This window comes from Gorilla gorilla, chromosome 18 (assembly GCF_029281585.2).
Source record: "Gorilla gorilla gorilla isolate KB3781 chromosome 18, NHGRI_mGorGor1-v2.1_pri, whole genome shotgun sequence".
In the NCBI taxonomy this organism is placed as follows: domain Eukaryota; kingdom Metazoa; phylum Chordata; class Mammalia; order Primates; family Hominidae; genus Gorilla; species Gorilla gorilla.
The window spans coordinates 31,099,700-31,121,982 of NC_073242.2; the positions used below are offsets into that span (position 1 = coordinate 31,099,700).

At 43.0% G+C, this 22,283-nt stretch overlaps 1 protein-coding gene across 1 annotated transcript; it reads left to right on the forward strand.

Annotated features, from left to right (window-relative positions):
* Positions 1 to 1,869: 1,869 nt before the first annotated feature.
* Positions 1,870 to 2,495, forward strand: LOC101133864 (large ribosomal subunit protein uL30-like). Its single transcript, XM_055365733.2, has one exon. The coding sequence runs from the start codon at positions 1,870 to 1,872 to the stop codon at positions 2,425 to 2,427; it is 558 nt and encodes a 185-aa protein (XP_055221708.1). The 3' UTR covers positions 2,428 to 2,495.
* The last annotated feature ends 19,788 nt before the right edge of the window (positions 2,496 to 22,283 follow it).

The following is a 22,283-nucleotide window of genomic DNA, read 5'->3' on the forward strand; positions in this document are numbered from 1 at the left end:
GTATGATTCCATTTATTCATAATACTAGAAAATGCAAACTAAGGATAGAAAGCAAGCTAGGGCTTCCTGAGAATGGAAGAGGAAGGGGTAAGAAGGAGATATTATAAAAGGGGCATGCGAAAACTTTTGGAAATGATGAGCATATTCACTATTTTGATTATGATGGTTTTGAGGGTGTATAGGTAAGTGAAGATGCATCTAACTCTATACTGTATGTGCTATTTATTGAATTTCAATTATACCTTGATAAAGATGTATAAAAGTAAATAATAACTGAGCAAGGCATATGCTTTACGAGAAAACAGTCATTGTGGTTTGGGGAAATTACAATGAGACACTAAGAAGGTAATGGGAACACTGTGACTTGGAAGTGTAAGTTAGAGATTAAGGGTGGCATTTCAGAAAAGGAAAAATATAAGAAAAATGTCTAACAGTCAAGACTGTCCAATGATAAAATAAACTGGCCTTGGAGGTAGTGAGTTCCTAGTCCCTGGAAGTATTTAATTTGATGACCATTAAATAGCCCTTGAAATGGATTCTTGCCCTGGTTGGCCAATTATTTTCTATGAGCCCTAAGATTCTTTTAACCTCTGCTACTTACTTGTTCACCAAGAAGACACTGGCAGGGAATATTTGCTGGTAGCAAACTCCCTGTCACTGATGCTCATGAAAACAACCATTAGGAATTTTCCTCAAGAATAAAAGAAGTGAAAATAATTCAAAGGCATAGGACTTCAAAGAAGTCGAGTTGAAAGGAAATCAGTTCTTCAGATATAGGAATTACTAGTGAGTACAAAGAGAAGAGTGAGTGATGGAGCTTTGGGGAGAGGGCGGCCGGGTGGCTGAAGTCTGGGTGTGAGAATATCAGGGAGGGGAGTAGGCACTGGGGTCTAGAAAACCCAGGGTGTGGCTATAAAAAACAGAACTGGAGTCGTGAGCAGGGATTGGGAGGCTGGGGTCTTGGGATGCTTCCTCACAGATGCTGTCGGACTTCCTGTGGAAATAACTTCCCAAATAACAAAATATATCCCTGTGTTCAAAAACTTCCAGTAGCCTCCTGTTGCACTTAGAACACCATTAAAATGATTTACCAGGGCTACAGAGATACTGCTAAGTGAAAAGAGCAAGATGCCAATAAATGGGTAACAAAAATGCAATGGTTTTAAAAACAAAGACAATGAAAATTCTTTTACCATGAATGTGTATTCTATCTGAGCATTTTGCACAAGGGTATCAGTCTGGATTATTACACTAAATTAAAACTTCTCCTTAAGCCTGGCCCAGGTCCCCAACAAGCCCCACTCTGGCATATGGCACTGCTCTGAGGGGGAGACAGGGATAATTGCTGGAAGCAGAGGGTGTCCGAAGAGGAGCAGTTGTGACCCCCACCAGCCACCTGGATGAAGCAATTAAACAATTGACTGAGTGAATCTAACAAATGCCAAAGGGATGAAAATTGATTTGGGTAAAAGACAAATGAGGTCAATTTCCTCATTTCTGAAAACCAAGGTGAGAGTTAAGGGCAGACCCTTCCCCAGATTCCACATTTCTTCCTTAGTCCATAAAGGAGAGGATATCACTCTTGTCTTGTGGGAAGAAAGTTGCCAACTCTTTTTACCCATAAGTCCTCCCCACGAAAAGAAGGGATGAATGTAATTGCTCAGAGAACAACACTCACCGGAACATGGCTTATTAAAGGGCAGGGATAGGGTATTGCATGGTTAGGGCCCACCACTTACCACTTTCTCTTTGCATACCTCCCAGACACCCCCCTTTCTCCATCTTCAGTGCCCTATAGGCCTGTGGGCCTCACCCCTCGATGGCTATCTCAAAGTCAGACCTGACCTGTAAGTCAATAGTCTTTGGCAGATGTACAGAACTGAAATTCGAATGGCGAGGATGGCAAGAAAAGCTGGCAACTTCTATGTATCTGCAGAACCCAAATTGGCATTTGTCATCAGAATCAGAGGTATCAATGGCGTGAGCCCAAAGGTTCGAAAGATGTTGCAGCTTCTTCGCCTTCGTCAAGTCTTCAATGGAACCTTTGTGAAGCCCAACAAGGCTTCGATTAACATGCTGAGGATTATAGAGCCATATATTGCATGGGGGTGCCCCAATCTGAAGTCAGTAAATGAACTAATCTACAAGCGTGGTTATGGCAAAATCAATAAGAAGCAAATTGCTTTGACAGATAACGCCTTGATTGCTCGATCTCTTGGTAAATACGGCATCATCTGCATGGAGGATCTGATTCATGAGATCTATACTGTTGGAAAACACTTCAAAGAGGCAAATAACTTCCTGTGGCCCTTCAAATTGTCTTCTCCACGAGGTGGAATGAAGAAAAAGACCACCCATTTTGTAGAAGGTGGAGATGCTGGCAACAGGGAGGACAAGATCAACAGGCTTGTTAGAAGAATGAACTAAGGTGTCTACCATGATTATTTTTCTAAGCTGGTTGGTTAATAAACAGTACCTGCTCTCAAATTGAAAAAAAAAAATAGTCTTTAACTTGGTGAAGAAGGTGATATGGTTTGGCTCTCTGTCCTCACCCAAATCTCATCTTGTAGTTCCCATAATTCCCACGTGTTGTGGGAGGGACCCAGTGGGGGATGATTGAATCATGGGGGCAGGTCTTTCCCATGCTGTTCTCATGATAATGCGATAATGAGTAGGTCTCATGAGATCTGATGGTTTAAAAAACAGGAGTTTCTCTGCACAAGCTCTCTTTTTGCCTGCTGCCATCCATGTAAGATGTGACTCACTCCTGCTTGCCTTCCACCATGATTGTGAGGCCTACCCAGCCACGTGGAACTGTAAGTCCAATAAACCTTTCTTTTGTAAATTGCCCAGTCTCGGGTATGTCTTTATTAGCAGTATGAAAATAGACTAATACACAAGGAGTAGGAAGCTAAGATCTGTTTCTACTCATAACACTTCTGACATCAAATGTGTGGGTTTTTTTCCATACCAACACCCAATGATCCAACTCTTCAGACAACCAACTGGGTGTCCGAGGACCCAGTTCTAACACCAACTACCCAGAATTTGCATCAGACCCCACAGGTTAAGGGCTCAGTTCCACAAGACTGCTCCCATTTCAGATGCTAATTGCAAGTTCTAGGTCTCCTGTACTTCTAATAGACCAGCTATAAATAAGGGGTTCCCCCACCAGCACCCCCATGTTCAATGGTTTGCTATGATGGCTACTGGAACCCAGGAAAAACCATTTATTTACTATTACTGGTTTACTATGAAGGATACAAATGTACATCAGATGAAGAGGCACACAGGGTGAGGTCAGAAGGGTCCTCAGCATGGAGACATCTGTCCCTGTAGGAGTTAGGGTGTGCCACCTTCCTGGCACATGGATGTGTTCAACTCAGCTGCTCTCTGAGCCCATCCAGTTTAGGGGATTTCATGGAAGTTCCATTACATAAGCATGATAGATTAAATCACTGGCCATTTGTGATCAGCTCAATCTCCAGCCCCTCTCCCCTCCCTGAAAGTTCCAATCCTCTAATCACATGGTTGATTCCTCTGGTGATCAGCCCCTATCCTGAAGCTAGCTAGGGGCCCGCCAAGAGTCACCGCATTTGCATAAACTCAGGTATGGTTCAAAGTCTTATCAAGAGTAACAAAAGATGCTCCTCTCACCCCTCTGACTCAGAAAATTAAAATGTTTTTAGGGTCTCTATGTTAAGAACTAAGGAAGAAGATCAAATATATATTTTTTCTTCTATCACAATATCACAGGGGCTCTACTCAGCCTCAGGCCTAGCCACGTTCCAGTTGAGGTTTGAAACCCTTCTTTGGAACTTGAAACCCTGCTTTGGAAGTGTTAGGGGTGGGGAGGTGCAGCTTTGTGTGGAAGCTCCTTTGTCAGAATCCTGGAAGGGAAGAAAAGGGACTGGCAGGATTTGTCCGCCATGAATTCTTAGATAGTAAGAAAAATTAAAAGGATGATACAAAGGAAGTAGCAAATTAGTCTATGCATTAAAATTGGCCTTACACACTCTTCTGTCTTCTGATAGCAACAGCAACAACACCACACGCCACCATGAGGCACGTACTGTTATCCCCTTTCCACATATGAGTAAGAGAAAACAGAGTTAAAACAGCTAAATATCCTGACTTGATCATTCCATGCCTGATCATTCTAGGCATGTTACAAAGTCTCACATGTACCCTGCAAACATGTGAAATAGTATGTACCCATATAAGAAAAAAAGTTTAAACAAAAATTAATTAAAATTTCTAAATAAATGTCTAATTAAATAAATAACACAGTAGAGAACGGTGGGACCAGGTAAGTTCCAGAGAGTGTTTATCGTTGTTGCTGTTTTTCTTTGTGTTTTTGTTGTTATTGTTGCTGTCGTTTTTTGAGACGGAGTCTCGCTCTGTCGCCCAGGCTGCCTCTGTTGCCCAGGCTGGAGTGCAGTGGTGCAATCTTGGCTCACTTCAAGCTCCACCTCCCAGGTTGACACCATTCTCCTGCCTCAGCCTCCCAAGTAGCTGGGACTACAGGCGCCCGCCACCACGCCTGGCTAATTTTCTGTATTTTTAGTAGAGACCGCGTTAGCCAGGATGGTCTCGATCTTCTGACCTCATGATCCGCCTGCCTCGGCCTCCCAAAGTGCTGGAATTACAGGCATGAGCCACCGCACCCGGCCTGTTGCTGTTGTTTTTTAAGACAAGGTCTTGATCTGTCACCCAGGCTGGAGTGCAGTGGCATGAACATGGCTAACTGCAGCCTTGACCTCCCAGGCTCAAGCAATCCTCGCACCTCAGCCTCCCAAGTGGCTGAGACCACAGGCACGTGCCACCATGCTTGGCTAATTTTTTAATTTGGTAGAGTCAGGGTCTTACCACGTTGCCCAGGCTGGTCTCAGACTCCTGGGCTCAAATGATCCTCCCACCTTGGCTTCCCAAAGTGCTGTAATTATAGGCGTGAGCCACCATGCCCAGCCCCAGAGAGCTCTTACTCACTGCACTATTCCACCTCTTTGAATGCATGAAGGGATGTTCTAATTATTATTATTATTATATTATTATTATAGTTTTGAAAGAGAAAGACGCTAAACTAAGGAGGCCCAGTGGCTTATCTAAGCCAAAAATAGTCAGGGAAGTGCAGAGAAGGCAGTGTGGTGTAGTGGGTAGCACTTGAGACTTGGCCCCTGAAGATCAGGGTTCAAATCTCAGTTATACCATGAGCTTCATCCCTTCATCTGGGAAATTGAGCATCCTGACAAGGTTCAGACAAGATCATACACACACAAGCACTTCATGCATGCAATACTATGTCTGGAAAGCACAGACTTTGTATGTAGTAGTTTCTGTTGTCAAAGCTGACCAACCGTGAGTTGACCCAGTGGTTCTCCACCCAGGGTGGTTTTGTCCCCCAGGGGACCCCGGGCAATGTCACAATTGACATCCAGTGAGTAGAGGCCAGGGATGCTGCCAAATGTCCTACAACGCACAGGACAGCTCCCTGTAACAAAGAATCATCCAGCCCAAAATGTCAGTAGGACCCAGGCTGAGAAACACTGGTTTGGAATAAATTCATGGCATTTATAACAACTCGGGAGCAGAGTAGATGCTCAATAAATATTTGTTGAACATATGAATAAATAAATAATCAAGTTCTGCAATGTTGCCTACAATGTGGTTATGTGAGAGCAATGTTAGAGTAAGTAAATGGGTGGTAAATAAGCCAGCAAGACTGAGGGATAGGCAACATCCTTGCTACTCAAAGTGTGGTCCAGCAGCTTCACCATCATCTGCGCACCTGTTACAAATGGAGCATCCCAGGTTCCATCCCAGACCTACTGAGTCAGAATCTGCATTTTAACAATATCCCCAGAGAACTCATAGGCACATTCAGGTTTGAAAACTACCATCCTAGAGTCTGCATTTGGGGGCAGGTTATATCCAATAGCAGCCCTAGTTCCAACCGATTAGTGCAGAAACTAAGGCCTCTTTAAGATCAGTTCTGCTGAAGCGTCCCTCTTGGCTATAACCCAGCTCTATCCACAGGTGGTATTTCCACCTGGATACTCTCCATTTGTATAAAGAAGAACATGTGCCCCAGGCACTGAGCAGGGCCTTCTCTCTCTTTGTTCACAAAGTAGAGCACTGAGTATAATGAAATATGGCACATCATCAATACCCCCTATGCAGAAACTGCACGGGATGCTACAGCTGAAAGATTCCTTGAAGAGGAAAAGAAAATGGTATTGCAACTTTTATTTGGAGTTTGATTACTTCATTGTCTTTTACCCTCTGGGTGAAGGGGCAGCCAAGAAAAACAAATTCTGTGTGATGCTATGAGCTCGGATCCTTGGTTCTGAATGCTGCTCAGACTTTGTCCTGTGGCACCAGGAAAGGAAAAGAGGTGCTTTGCATCAGCCACAAAGCCAAACATTTCCCCCAGTCAGGATGATCATATTCTTCCTTCAACTACTAACAGGTCATCAGAACTCAGTATTTATTGAGCATTGACTAAATACCATGGCACTATTCTGAGTATTTCACATATATTGATACATTTAGTATTTACACACCCTATGAGGTAGAAACTACCAAATTCTTCATTTTATAGATAAGGAAGTTCATGCATAGAGAAGTTAAGTAACTTTCCTAAGGTGAGATAGCTAAAAAGCAAGTGGTGAAGCTAAGACTGGAACCCAGAAAGTCTGGCTTCAGAGCCAGTGTTCTTAACCCTTCAACCCTACTGTTTACATTTTAGATTTTATAAGAATAACTAAGATGAAATCTCTGCTCTGATGGAGTATTCAGCCTGGTAAAGGGAGACAGATAAACAGATACAACACACATATCAGGCATTTAGAGCAAAGACGTACTGTTGTCTCCGTTTAGTACCACTCGTATTATATCTGTCATATTATTTGTCCTTATTATTTATTTATGTATTTGAGACAGAGTCTTGCTCTGTTGCCCAAGCTAGAGTGCAGTGGCGTGATCTTGGCTCACTGCAGCCTCTGCTTCCCGGGGTTAAGTGATTCTCCTGCCTCAGCCTCTCAAGTAGCTGGGATTACTGGCATGCGCCACCACGCCTGGCTAATTTTTGTATTTTTAGTAGAGATGGGGCTTCACCTTGTTGGCCAGGCTGGTCTTGAACTCCTGATCTCAGGTGATCTGCCTGCCTTGGCCTCCCAAAGTGCTAGGATTATAGGCATGAGCCACCCTACTCAGCCTATTTGTTCTTATTCTAATTTGACTCAATGATTTAGAATCAACAAGCATGTTATAACATGTCAGGTACGTACTAGATAGTCATTAAATAATAGTTGAGAGAATGAATAAATAAAATAATTAATGTCCAGGCACAATGGCTCATTCCTATAATCCCAGCACTTTGGGAGGCTCAGGCAGGAGGATCACTTGACCCCAGGAGTTCCAGACCAGCCTGAGCAACACAGCAAAAACCCTGTCTCTACAAAAAAAAAAAAACAACACAAAAATTAGCCCGGGATGGTGGTGCATGCCTGTAATCCCAGCTACTCGGGAGGCTGAGGTGGGAAGATGACCTGAACCCAGGAAGTCAAGGCTGTGGTGATCTGTGATCCCATCACTGCACTCTAGCCTGAGCTAGATGAGATGAGAGTAAAACTCTGTCTAAAAAAAATATAATAATAATAATTAACAAATGAACATGGTCCTTCAACATGTTTTCAAGAAAGTAAGGCGCTATGGATGGCAATAGGCTCTTAAAGGAAATACCTGCTTTTTACTTTCTATCCAGCACTGTCCCCCAACCTCCCTCCTTAATTTGTGGAATTGCCTCTTTTCCCAGTTCCTCCCATGTTCTTCCCACTGGAGCTATAAGAGCTTTGCATTGCAACACCTCTGGCCTTAGCTAACTGGCCATGGGTGAGCTCCTGCCAATGAGTTATCTTCTTTGGGAATTTTGGAAGCAGGAGAAAAAAGATCAGTACAACTTTTCCAAGTAGTCAAAGCTGTACAATGAAAAAAAAAAAAGATATCTGTTGGTCGCCACATTTTCTTTTTTTTTTTTTTAATTTTTTTATTATACTTTAAGTTCTAGGGTACATGTGCACAACATGCAGGTTTGTTACATATGTATACATGTGCCATGTTGGTGTGCTGCACCCATTAACTCATCATTTACATTAGGTATATCTCCTAATGCTATCCCTCCCCGCTACTCCCACCCCACAACAGGCCCTGGTGTGTGATGTTCCCCTTCCTGTGTCCAAGTGACCCCAGGGAGGCAGCTCGTCTGTATCCCAAGAGCTCCATAAATCTTTATGCTAATTTGCAGCTAAGAGCCAAAGATGAGAGATGGAGAGAAATTACTTCTGACATCGTTCAAGTCTCTGTTTCCAGACACTTAACCTCTGAGGTTTCATTTTCTCTTTCATAAAACAGAGAGAGTGTGGGAGGATTACATCCTGCAAGGCTACAATCCTGCTGTTCAAGGAAGAGGGGCTCTAACCAGGCAACAATGTCCAAGTAAGGGGAAAGTTCACTCACTCCCCTATATTCAAACTCAGAGCCTCTAGCACCAGAGTAAAACCAGTTGAAGGAATCCAGTTCCTTTTGAGCTTGAGCTCCACCAAACAGCCCTCTGATTCTAGAGCACAGGTGATATGCCCTGACTGGTGACACGAATGGGTAAGTTTCTATAATGGGGTGTCTCATGTTTCTTATGAACAAAACGGCATGCTAAATTTACAAAACTGGCCTCCCGTGTCTTTGGATGCCATGAGCCCTTTCTCAGGGTCTGCTCACCAAGAGGGGCTCAGCATTCAAATTTTGCTCCCATAGGGCTGAAAGAGCACACTCACTTGGCTTATTCATACCAAGCATCCAGCATCTAGGAAGATGGTTTCCAGACCCATTACAAGGCTACGATGCTCCTCACTGAAGAAGCACAGTACCATCAGTGAGTTCCAAGAGCACATCATGGCTCATTGCAAACAGCCCTTCAGATTCTCTAGATATCTGTTTTTCACATTTTGCTCTGAACATCCTCGGAGGCCACTGAGAAAAAGGAGGAAGTTTAAATGAGATGGCTCTTCTGCAGGCTTCAACCGCAGCAGCTCCATCTGACATGCTTTAAATATTTGGGTTTTGCGTATGTCATGTGATACATTCAGACATTTTCTATTTCCTTTCTTTTTTGAGACAGGGTCTCACTCTGGTCACCCAGGCTGGAGTGCAGTGGTACAATCATAGCTCACTGCAGCCTCAGTTTCCTGGGGCTTAAGTGATTCTCCCATCTCAGCCTCCTAAGTAGCTGGCACTACAGGTGTGCACCTGTATGTTGTATACCACCACGCCTGGCTTTTTTTTTTTTTTTTTTTGAAATGGAGTCTTGCTCTGTTACCCAGGCTGGAGTGCAGTGGCACAACCTCGGCTCACTGCAACCTCCGCCTCCTGGGTTCAAATGATTCTCCTGCCTTAGCCTCCCAAGTGGCTGGGACTATAGATGCGCGCCACCATGCCCAGCTAATTTTTTGTATTTTTAGTAGAGATGGGGTTTCACTGTGTTAGCCAGGATGGTCCCGATCTCCTGGCCTTGTGATCTGCCCACCTCGGCCTCCCAAAGTGCTGGGATTTCAGGCGTGAGCTACCACATCTGGCCGCTAATTTTTATTATTATTTTGGTAGAGACAGGGTCTTACTATGTTGCCCAGGCTTGTCTTGAACTCCTGGGCTCAAGCAATCCTCCCACCTCAGCCTCCCAAAGTGCTGGAATTGCAGGCGTGGGTCACCATACCTGGCCCTGCTTTATTTTTTTTTAGAATAGAAAAAGCAGCTATGGTACACAAAATTAATATCATGATCCCCTAATGGGCCCCAACCTGAAGTTTGAAAAGCATTACTCCGGCATGCCCACAGAACACGTTCCAGCTGGGATTTGCATCCAGTGAATTCATTAGGTCAAAGGTTACCAACCAGTTCCCACAGAGAGCAAGGGTCCTTTGAACTTAAGCCCCACATGGCCGGCTAGCATAATGTTAGAAACAAAACCTAGAAGTTTCATCTCCAGAAGCTCTAAATGGAGACATATACATTCTAAGACTCTAGCCTTGCTTGGGGAGAAAAAAATAAATAGAAGGTTGTGTGGCACAGTGTCTGTACTCCCACACAATTGCAACTAGCAGGAGCGGAAGTAGATGTCTGATTCCCTCTACTCTCTCCCAAAATATAAGTTCTGAATGGTAAGCAATTCCAAGACCACGTGGGCTCACCCCAGGGCCTCCAATTCCGTCCACCTGCCAAGCCTCCTGCTGAAAATCCCCTCTCACCATGGATTCTGCAAGTCTGGCCAGCTGTCCTTTTGATAAATGCCCTTTGCTAAGATGCAGGTCAGTGTAATTTTCCAAAAGGTTAGGAGGAGTGACTGCTCAGAGAGGGCTCGCTTATTATTTCAAATGTCACCTATCCCATTCTCTAACATTTACTGAGTTATTTACAACTTGATTCTTGCTGTACCTGCCAGTATGTCTGACCTGCTCCAGTCTCTCCTCTCGTCACTGTCTCTATAGCCCTGAAACAGGAGCTAGAGGCTAATGGCCTTGCCTCTGAGAGCCAGGGTGGTTTCTAACCTAAGATAGGGAAACCACCCTAATAGGTAATTTTTGCACCAAGTCATGCCTTAAACGTCGATGAAATTCACCTATTTCGAGGCATGCATGGTTGTTGATTGTTTCCATGGGGCTGCAGATGTTTAGTTCATTTTCAATTTGTTCAGCCAGATTAAAAACCCAATACTAATGTTTAAACTAGCAAACCTCAAAAAGACTTCATTTCTCCTCTAAATAATATGGGGCATTTGTTTGGGTCAGTAATTTCAGTTAAAGAAACTTTTTGGGGACAACTATTTATCCCATAAGCCTGTTGAAGTTATAATAAAAACAGTAACAATCATGATAACATAAACGTCTGTCAAGTATTCAGTGTCTACTATGCACCAAGCATGATGCATGGTATTCAGCCTTTGGCTATATATAAATATATACCGCTAGAGAGAGTTTTATATATAGTTATATCAGCAGTCCCCAACCTTTTTTTGGCACCACAGACTAGTTTTGTGGAAGATGATTTTTCCACAGACTGGGGTCAGCAGACAGGGTGATTGTGGGATGATTCAAGCACATTACATTTATCATGCACTTTATTTCTACTATTATTACATTGTAATCTATAATGAAGTAATTATGCAACTCACCATAACGTAGAATCAGTAGGAGCCCTGAGCTTGCTTTCCTGCAACTCGACGGTCCCATCTGCAGGGAGACAGTGACGGGGCATTAGTTTCTCATCTAGGAGTGCGCAACCTAGATCCCTTGCATGTGCAGTTCACGACAGGGCTCCTGCTCCTACAAGAATCTAATGCCGCCACTAATCCGACAGGAGACAGGGCTCAGGTGGTAATGCCAGCAATGGGAAGCAGCTGTAAACACAGATGAAGCCTCGCTCGCTCGCCGCTCAACTTCTGCTGTGTGGCCTGGTTCCTAACAGGGCACAAACTGGTACCAGTCTATGGCCTGGAGGTTGGGGACCCCAGATGTATATGGTCATACATAGTTAATATTAGTTATATGTATAGTTTTATATGTATTGTTATGGTTTTATACATACATATGATCATTTAACTCACAACATCTTTGCAAGTTAGATATCAGAGAATTATTTCCCCTTTACAAATAAACGAAGGCTGAGAGCTTCAGTGACTTTCCCAGGGCCACTGACTCATGATCAGAGCCAGGACTAGATTTCAGGACTGTCCGTACTTTCTACCCTACCCACTGCCTCTCAATCATTATACCAAGAACCATCACTTTGGAGCCAGCATCTATGCCCTTATACACATCAAAGCACTGAGATTACTCAACAAGCCAACTGTGAAAATTACCTTTGTCATGAGCTTTCTTTTGGTCTAGAATAAGAATTCTGGAACTTGAGTGAATCTAGCCTCCTTCTTCCCACAGGACCAGGAGATCTTGGTCTCATGGCCTAACGTGGTTGAATAGCTCGACACTGGAATTAGATTAACCAGGATTTGAATCCTGCTTTCCCCATTTACTGGTTACAAGATGTTGGGCAAGTCACAAAACCTCTCTGAGCTTTAGTTTCCTCATCTAAAAGAAAGGCAAAAGCTAATAATTTCTGCCTCATAGGATTATGGTGTGGAAAAAGTGAGGTTCTACATGTAAAGCTCCTGTGGCTGGAGCTGTGATAAATAAATGTTAGATACTGTCATAATTAACTATCTGAAGGCTGCTGCTTCAGGAGCTGTTAGAGCCATCTTACATAGCTTCATTCTTACAGACTGAAATCTGTAAAAATAGAACATGATACCTTTACATTATTGGGACAAAGTTTTTACCCTTCATCCCACCCTATCCACCACCCACAATGCCACCACCCCCTCCTCCTCCTCTGCGGAGAGAAGCCATCCTCCAGGCTTTGAAAAGTGGGGAAATGAAAAGTTGCAGAGTTGACCCAGGAAAGCCCCAGGTTGTGTGTCCCAGGCTTGTCCTAAGAGGTGTCACCTCCATCAGCTCTAGGACCTTCTGCTCCTCAGCCCACATTGGTAAGCATTTCCAACCCCTATTAGACTTACTCTGGGGTCTTAAAAATATACATTTCACTGATTTTACTGCACATGTTCTTCCCTTCCTCTTCTCCTTCCTCACATGCCCCTTCCTCACTTTTGTATCTAGGATAATTAGGTTATATTTTGACCTACGAGTGCTCAGTCCTAGCCAGCACTATCTGCTGCATTATCTGCATCACCATCCTGGTTCAGAACCAAGTGTGGGCTGGAAGGAAGGACTTCAATGCTCCCATCCCAATAAATACTTATTTTCTGATCATAACACTCTTTGTGAAACATCAGATCTATACTGGTTTCCTAGGGCTGCCATAACAAATGACCACAAACTTGGAAATTTAAAGCCTCCAAGAAAGAATGCTTCCTTGCCTCTTCCAGTTTCTGGTGGGTCCAGGGATTCCTTGGGTTGTCTGTTTTCTCCTCTCTGCATCTTTTCCTTATCTGTCTCTTATAAAGACATGTGTCATTGGATTCAGGTCTTTCCCTGACAATTAGGATGATCTCACTTCAAGATCCTTTACTTTGCTGAACAGAGGTTACTAGAGGGCGGAAAGGGTGGGGCGGAAGGTGGGGTATAGGTATATTGTAAATGATATAAAATCTCAGCTCAGGAGGAATAAGTTCTAGTGTTCCATAACACTGTAGGATGACTATGGTTAACAATAATATATATTTTCAAATATATATCCAAATAGCTGGATGAGAGGATCCTGAATGTTCTCAGCATAAAGAATGTTTTAGATTATGGATATGCTAATTACCGTGATCTGATCACTATACATTGTGTATATCAAAACATCACTATGTATCCCACAAATATGTACAATTATGTGTCGATTTTAAAAAATGAATAACAAAAATATTCTTAACTTGTTTACATCTACAAAGACTCCTTTTTCAAACAAATTAACACTCACAAGTTCTAAGTGGGAATATCTTTTGGGGCCACCATTCATCCTATTCCAAGATCCTAATGAGTCCCATGAGACCTGTGGCATGCCTTTCTTTCAGCATCCAGCTCACCTCACTCCTTCACCAAAACAATGCCAAGAATGAGAGAAAAGCTTCCATTCCATTCCACAAGCCAGATCTTCCCATTCCATTCCCAAACTCCACATTTTGCAGAAACCCAACCCTGGTAGAGGGGGTTTGGGGAGTGATGTGGGGAAATAGAATAAACTTCCAGGAATAAAAAGGTCCCCTGGTCTCCTCCCTAAGTCATCGGCTTCCTATGGAACAAGAATCACTGCATGGGACACGCTGCCCATCCCATTATTCACTCTCTCCAGCGAGGCCGAGGCTGAGGAATAGGCAGAATTTGGCACGTTCCAAAAAACATTTAATATTTACCTTCTAGGAATAAAATTTACATTTTCAGATAAATCTAGGAAGTGCTGAGTTAAATAAATTCAGGCAGGTTTCTCTATTGCAGGACTGGAGCTCTCAATACAATATACTATGAATAGAGGTAGAAACAATTTGCATTATTTCCTAAATTTACAAGATCAGAGAACCTCTTTATTTGTGAGGCATCTGATGGCCTTAGTGTTCTTCCAAATACACAATGGGAGACTCTGGTGTAGATGATCCTATGCAATAAGTAGCTGTCAAGCCATCAGGGACATGTAAATTAAAACTACAAAAATATACCTCTTTACACTCACTAGGATGACTGTAACCAAAAAGGCAGTAACAACCACAATTGTATTGGTGAGGCTGTAAAGCAACATGGGCCCTCATAGTTAGCTGGTGGGAATGTAAAATGGCCAGTTGCTTTGGAAAAAACTTGGCAGTATCTTAAAAAGGTCAACTTTACCTATGACTCAGCAGTTCCCACTCCTAAAAATACGACATATGTGCACACATAAATGGTTATATCAGCTTACTCATAATAGCCCCAAACTGGAAAAAACCCAAATGTTCATTCACTGGTGAGTGGATAAATAAAATGTGGTATATCCATACAATGGTATTATTAGCTAGTAAGAAAAAGGAGTGAAATCCTGACACACGTGTGAACCTTGAACACATTAAGCTAAGTGAAAGAAGCCAAACACAAAAGACCGAATAGTATATAATCCCATTTCTATAAAATGCTCCAAAAAGATACATACAGAGAGATGACAACTAGGTAGTGGTTGGCAGGGATTGAGGATGGATTAGGGATTCACTGTAAATGGGCATGAAGGATTTTACTGAAGTGATGAACATATTCTAAAGCTGAATTGTGGTGATGGCTGCATAACTCAGCAAATTAACTAAAAATTAAATTGCACACTTAAAATGGGTGAATCTTGTGGTAGGTAAACTACACCTCAATAAAGTTGTTTATAAAATGTGCTATCACAGATGGATGAAATAAAATCGTATTAACCTACAAAAGATACCTATCAGGCTATTTTCTCAGCCCTTTGCTTGTCCAAATGAAGGTGCTGAGCAATCGGCTTTGGAAGGAAAGTTTCAAGAACCAGGTTTGTCATTATAGTTGGGAAAGTTGAGCAAGCTGCATAAAGTACCTAACCATGAAACACCTACCTGTGTTTTGAAGGAGGCATTGAGGTATTTTCTATTGAAGGATATCCCCCATATGGAGGAATTTGCAAACTGAAAACACTTGTGATGAATCCCTAATTTCACTCTGTACCCTGGACAAAACAAGACCCGGCCCATAGAATTTATTTAAATGGTGGAATTGATTAGAATTCCAGGACCAATGCGAGAGAAGTTCTAAGGGAGAGAGATTGGGGTCTTTGATCTGCCTGGTTCCACTCTGACTTCATTCTAATTAGCAAAGCTTTTGAGGCAGACTGATAAGCATTCCGGGCACCGCACATGTCTGGCCACTGACTAATTAATTAATTTTTGACTTTGAACAGTGACACTTAATTTGAAAACTTTCTACCATCCATGGATGAACGTGGAAAAGTAGGGCAAAAAGATTTAGAAATATGCTAAAGGTGCCATTTCAAATCCAGCTGATTTCCAAGAGGGCAAAATGGGTCAGTGAGTTAAATAAAGAGATGGACGGTGGGGAAGGGACAGGGGAGGGTGTGCTATGCCAGCTCTGCTTCTGCTGTGCTGTGTGTGTGGGCTTAGCCATCGATCCTCTCTGTTCTCTCAGTGTTTTCTCAGTCATTTTATTTGAAAATTAGGCATCTCCTCGGCACCCTCATTTATTGAGAAATGACTGTGTGCATTGCCCATAGAGAGAAAAGGGGCAGAAAACAAAAACCATTTACAGAGAGGAGAACAGGAGGGTGGACAAAGCTTATAACTGCGCAGAGAGTTTAAGTGAACACTGTTCAGATCAGAGGTCTGCAAACCACATCCCAAAGGCCAAACCAGCCTCCTACCTATTTTCATAAATATAATCTTGTTGAAACACAGCCATGCCCATTTGTATATACGTTGTCTAGGGTTTTCATGCTACTATGGCAGAGCTGAGTTGGTATGACAGAAACTGTACGGCCCACAAAGCAGAGAATATGTACTCTGTGGCCCTTTGCAGAAAATGTCTGCCAGCCCTGATCTAGATGGAGTCAGAATTATGCCTTCTTGGTGTAAGTAACTAAAGGGACATCCAGAAATCTTTTTTTTTTTTTTAATCTTGAAAGCACTTCTTTTTCTAACAAGGAGGGAGCTAACATTTTTCTTAGCACCTCTGTGTGGCTGGTGCAAGAGCCCTTTATCAAAGATTAGCCTCATCCCAAATCTTTGAAGTAGAGATGAACATGCTTATGTCAGAAAAGACAACTGAGAAAGCTAATAACTGACCTGCAAGTTACAGAACTAATGTTTAAACCAGACTTACTTATCTGCAATATGATGCCTCCCTGCTATGTCAACATTAAGAGGAAGATTTTGACAAGAGCCTCTGTCTGACATTCCCTTTGTAAGGGTCAAAGGGCTTTGGGAATAGACTTTAGAGTAATATATTTGAGTATATTTACGCAATCATCTATGTGCCCACTCTATACTCCAAGCTTGGAGAGAAACCCTTCTATTAATCCTCCTTTCAAGCAGGTCTAAGTATCCCAGACCATAATATTTAACAAACCTTTATCAAACAGTTGGGGACTTCAAAATTTTTCACAGAGAGAAACTCATCGCTGTCACTGGAGTTACTGCCTCTCCAATGGAAACTCTAAAAATTTAGGTCCTTAATCTCCCTAGACCCAGATGTAAAAAGAAGTCCCTTCCTCTCTCAGCCCAAGGTCTTATTTCCCATATCAGGATGGATGGCCATAGGAACAGACCCTTTCTTCAGAAGACACCCCCACTCCAACCACACAATGGTCTTCATCCTCCAAGGTATAGACAAGGCATTCAAAACATCTACAGAGTACTTCTAAAAGCATGGTTCATTCACTACCCTAAGGGCTATGCCAAGACTAGTCTAACTCAAGTTCAAAGTCCTTTTTCCAGCCTAAAATGGAGACATCAGGTCTGATTATACTTCCCTCTCAGCAAGACTCTGTTCCGCTGATCAACTATAAACAAACTTTTGGAAAAAGAAACCCAGACTTCTCACAAGCAAGTAAGCTTCAGGTATCATTCAACCGAAATCCAATTTGAGAGAGTAGCAAGTTTCCTCTAACTCCACAAAGGCACAGTCCTGCTAAACATAATCTCATTTTTCATCATTAAATAGAACTCTGAGTATCTCAGGCTGTAGCTTCTGCATTTAATATTGACAAAGATTACTAAGAGCTCATATGGCACCCGTGTGCAAATTAGAAAACAGTACCTCCTCTCGGCAGGTGCTTCTGTAAAAATTAAAGTGGTCCCTTCTCTGGGTGAAGATGCCCCACCCACACTGCGATGCAAGGCTGGGCAAAGAGAGCAAGGGCTGGGCTTCAATGTCACCATTGTGCAGTGAGCAACCTGTGCAGCCATCCATGACTGTACTTGGTTTTCTCGAGGAACACTGGTCATTTTCTTTACAACAGGGCCTTATATCCAAAGGCCCATTCTGATGACTTTCATAAACAAAGTTGCCTGTAAAATGTAAAATTGATATCCACCCCTAAAGAAAAACAAATGTTGAGATTTTTCTATAAAATAATTTGAACAACCTGAGTTGAATTCACAAGTCAGCCAACCGCGAGCTGTGTGATTAGACAAATTCCCTGTTCATCCATAAAACAGAGGCATCAATCCCCGTACTACTAAGATCTCAGGAATCCCAGCACTTTGGGAGGCTGAGGCAGGCAGATCACGAGGTCAAGAGATCAAGATCATCCTGGCCAACATGGTGAAACCCCATCTTTACTAAAAATACAAAAATTAGCTGGACGTGGTGGTGCGCTCCTGTAGTCCCAGCTACTCAGGAGGCTGAGGCAGGAGAATTGCTTGAACCCAGGAGGCGGCAGTTGTAGTCAGCTGAGATCACACCACTGCACTCCTGCCTGGTGACAGAGCAAGACTCCATCTCAAAAAAAAAAAAAAAAAAAAAGGAATACTTAAAATCTCTAATTAGACAATGCAAAATGACTTGGTAAACATAAAACGGTCTGTGGATATTAAGCAGTAACCACATAAAAAGACAGAAACAGCAAATGGTATCATTGGTGCTTCCATGGAAAGACATTTTTCTTATTCTTGACGTTTTTGGCCACAGTATTCTTCCAGCAAAAATCTGAGAAGGGCCATTACTTGTCCCTGATTTTCCAAAAAGGTCATCCAAGCAATAAAGGGTGTCCAATGTGGAAGATAATTAGCTCCCAGAGCCTTCCCATTCCACCTGATCAATTAGACTAAGTATTAAACACTCCCAAGCCTGAAGTGCATAAAATTGAATTGTATGTATGCTTTCCTGTTATAGAATGGTAATGTGCTGCTTTCAGAATCTCTCACACAAGCTAGGAGTAATCAGAAATTTTTTTTTCAAGTTACCTCCCTGCCTAGTGATAAGGCACCGGCTAGCTGGATGTGTTTGACTAGGATTTTTAATTTCTTGAGGGGGGGAAAAAAACCAACAACTGCAATATGGGTTTTTGTTTGGCTCATCAGTGTTGCTTTAAAGACTTCTGTGGAATGCCCAGATTGCAACTGGGCTGTCTTAACAGTGCCTTCCACCGCCGGAATCTGCAACCCAGAATCAGTGACTGTGCCGGGCATCAGCACCAAACGCAAGGCCCATTTTTCTTTGTCAAACGCTCCCCGTGATAGGAGGAGATGTTAGACAGCAGTGCAGGATTTTTCTTAGCAACCCACCCAAGCATAGATGTACCCCTCTCTCCTAGAAGACAGGTTATTAAAAAGATGTATTTTTGAAAGCAAGCTTCTCTGCATGCAACGTCAGTGTCAACAAATAAAGGGGGAGGGAAGGAAAGGCAAAGGGAGAGCTGTCCAGAGAGAGGAAGGAAAATGCCTCCATGGGCACAGTTTAAGAAATGATCAATGCATGTGTCAAAGGCTGTGATAAGACACACTGAGCTTATCAAAAACGGAAGCTCCAATGACAGAGTTCACATGTGGCAGGAAGATAAGAGAAGCCAGGTTTTTCCTCTCCCTCTTTTCTCTCCCCAAAGACCCTGTTTTAATTTCCCACTCTGCATGTTACATTTTCAGGCCCAACACAGACCACCTAACCTCGTTCAATTCCTTTTCTAATCTCACTGTAAATGTTTCCAGGAGACTCTGATTCGCAGACGCTGACCTCAGTGATATTTGGGGAAATATTGTGCAAGTCCCTGTTGGAGATCCGAAACGCAGCTGAAGGTTTCAGAAAACACTGAACATCTCAAAAAGGAGTGTTAAGAACACTGAGCTGGAAATTAAACATGCACATACATCTTGGCTCGATCATAAACACACTCTGTGTTCTTGCATAAGTCACATCACCTACCAGAAATGGAGTCTCCTCTTCTGTAAAGTAGGGAGAGATGGACTGTGCTGTCCTATCGAGAATATATATATATATATATTTTTGAGATGGAGTCTCACTCTGTTGCCCAGGCTGGAGTGCAGTGGCGCAATCTCGGCTCACTGCAAGCTCTGCCTCCCAGGTTCACGCCATCCTCCTGCCTCAGCCTCCCAAGTAGCTGGGACTACAGGCACCCGCCACCTGTATTTTTTGTATTTTTTAGTAGAGACGGGGTTTCACTCAGAGATGTGTGCCTTGCCCATGGACATCTGGCCTTGGAACTTAAGTTGATGTAGGCCTGGCTTCCCATTGCTGGCATTTGCATCTCTCTGCATAAGGGCCCTCTCAGCTATGGGAGCTCCCTCCATTCACACAGAAGGCAGAACAGAAGTGCCAGTAAATTGATGGTGCCCAGCAATCACATTACTGAGTATATACCCAAAGGATTATAAATCATTCTGCTACAAAGACACCTGGACATGTATGTTTACTGCAGCACTATTTATAATAGCAAAGACTTGGAACAAACCCAAATGACCATCAACTATAGACTGAACAAAGCAAATGTGGCACATATACACTATGGACTATTATGCAGCCATAAAAAAGAATGAGTTCATGTCCTTTACAGGGACATGGATGAAGCTGGAAACCATCATTCTCAGCAAACTAATGCAGGAACAGAAAACCAAACACTGCATGTTCTCAATCATAAGTTGGAATTGAACAATGAGAATACATGGACACAGGGAGGGGAACATCACATACCAGAGCCTGTTGAGCGGTGGTGGGCAAGGGGAGGGAGAGCATTAGGACAAATACCTAATGCATGTGGGGCTTAAAAAACCTAAGATGACAGATTGATAGGTGCAGCAAACCACCATGGCAAATGTATACCTATGTAACAAACCTGCACAGCCTGCACATGTATCCCACAACTTAAAGTTAAAAAAAAAAGTGTGTTGCCCAGAAGCAGCACCCAACCAATGAAGTCCCACAAAGACAAACAGGATGCTTCCAGAGGTCTTCAGCGAGGCTAAACTCCAGTTGCCCAGAGCAGTACTTGGTGACATCCTTCACTGGCTGCCTTCCCTTCCCTGTCTCACATTCTAACCCTTCTCCCTGCAAAGTATGTCCTGGGATTACCACCCAGACATACTCTCTGTCTTGTATCTGTCCTGAGATCTGCTTTGGAGGAAACCCACATTAAGGCAGTGAGCTAAGAGTTAACTTCGGGCATTAACTTTACGAAAGAGCATAGCTGTATCAATGTTCAAAGCATAATGGAAATGTTTTCCTTAAATTCCCTTTCCTCAAAACATGCAGCTCTAATTCTTTTTCCCATCCTACTCCACATTCCATTCATAACACGAATACTTCTGCATATTTGTGGAGAAGTTTTAACTTTTCAAAGTACTTACATATTTAAATGTCCCTTTGAAATTTACAAAAAAAAAATCTGCAAAATGGGAGAAGCAATAGCATTAACCTCTTGGTAAATGAGATAACCCTTAAAACACAAACCCAGAGAAGTGAGTTAAACTACACAAGGTCACACACCATATTGATCTCCGTTCTCTTTCTGGCCTCAGTGGCACCACTCTTTGGGGTGGCATCATCTGTTGGGGATCATTCAGTCTCAGGAGTAAGGATGGGTTAGAGTCATTTACAAAGCCCACTGCACCCCACCAGAATAGGGACCTACTATGAGAACCCTTTGTGAGGACTGTCATTTTCTATTTCCACTCTTGCACAAGTGATTACTCTAGAAGGGGAGAAAACAGCTGTTCCGATACTACCCTTGATGAGAAAGAAACTGATTGAGCTAGAAGTTTGCTGAGCTAGAGCCAGTCAATAACGTTCAATTCTTTATCTGCTATTCATGGAGTCCCAACACTTTCAGGGGCAAGATGGAAGTGAATGGAGCTTCTTTGATACAGTAATTCAGAGAATAGGACAGTGTATTCACAGGTATAAATGTCAATGATGAAGACTAATACAACTGAAGAAAAATGAGCCTTGTTTAAAACAAAGAGAGAAGTTCTCAAACTTTAGCATAAATCAGTATGTTACCTGGAGGGCTTGTTGAAACCCCGATTACTGGCTTCCACTTCAGAGTTTTTGATTCCAGTAGATCTGGGTAGGGCGTGAAAATCTGCATTTTTTTAAGTTTCTAGGTGAGGCCAAAGATGCAGTCCTGGACACTACACTCTGGGGCGTCACTGCTTTAAGATATTACTTTCCAAATCTGATGTGCATACAAATAACCTGGACCTATAGTTATTATGCAGATTCTCATTCAAGAGGTCCAGGCTGTCTTTCTTTTTTCTTTTTTTTTTTTTTTGAGATGGAGTCTCGCTCTGTCACCCAGGCTGGAGTGCAGCGGCCCGATCTCGGCTCACTGCAAGCTCCGCCTCCTGGGTTCACGCCATTCTCCTGCCTCAGCCTCCCAGGTAGCTGGGACTACAGGTGCCCACCACCACGCCCGGCTAATTTTTTGTATTTTTTAGCAGAGACAGGGTTTCACCGTGTTAGCCAGGATGGTCTCAATCTCCTGACCTCGTGATCCGCCCACCTCGGCCTCCCAAAGTGCTGGGATTACAGGCGCGAGCCACTGCGCCCGGCCTCCAGGCTGTCTTTCTAACAAGCCTCCAGTGATGCTGACTTTGCCAGTCTATGGACCACAGGAAGCAATGAGACTCCAAGCCAAGTGTCTCTCAAAGGGATGTTCAACTACCCACCATAGAGTCACAGCAAGCTTATTAAAAATGCAGACCCCAGAAGGAAGACTGGTTTTAGACCATT

Coding starts and splice junctions, on each gene's coding strand:
- LOC101133864 (XM_055365733.2), top strand. CDS start 1,870: ATGTACAGAACTGAAATTCGAATGGCGAGGATGGCAAGAAAAGCTGGC.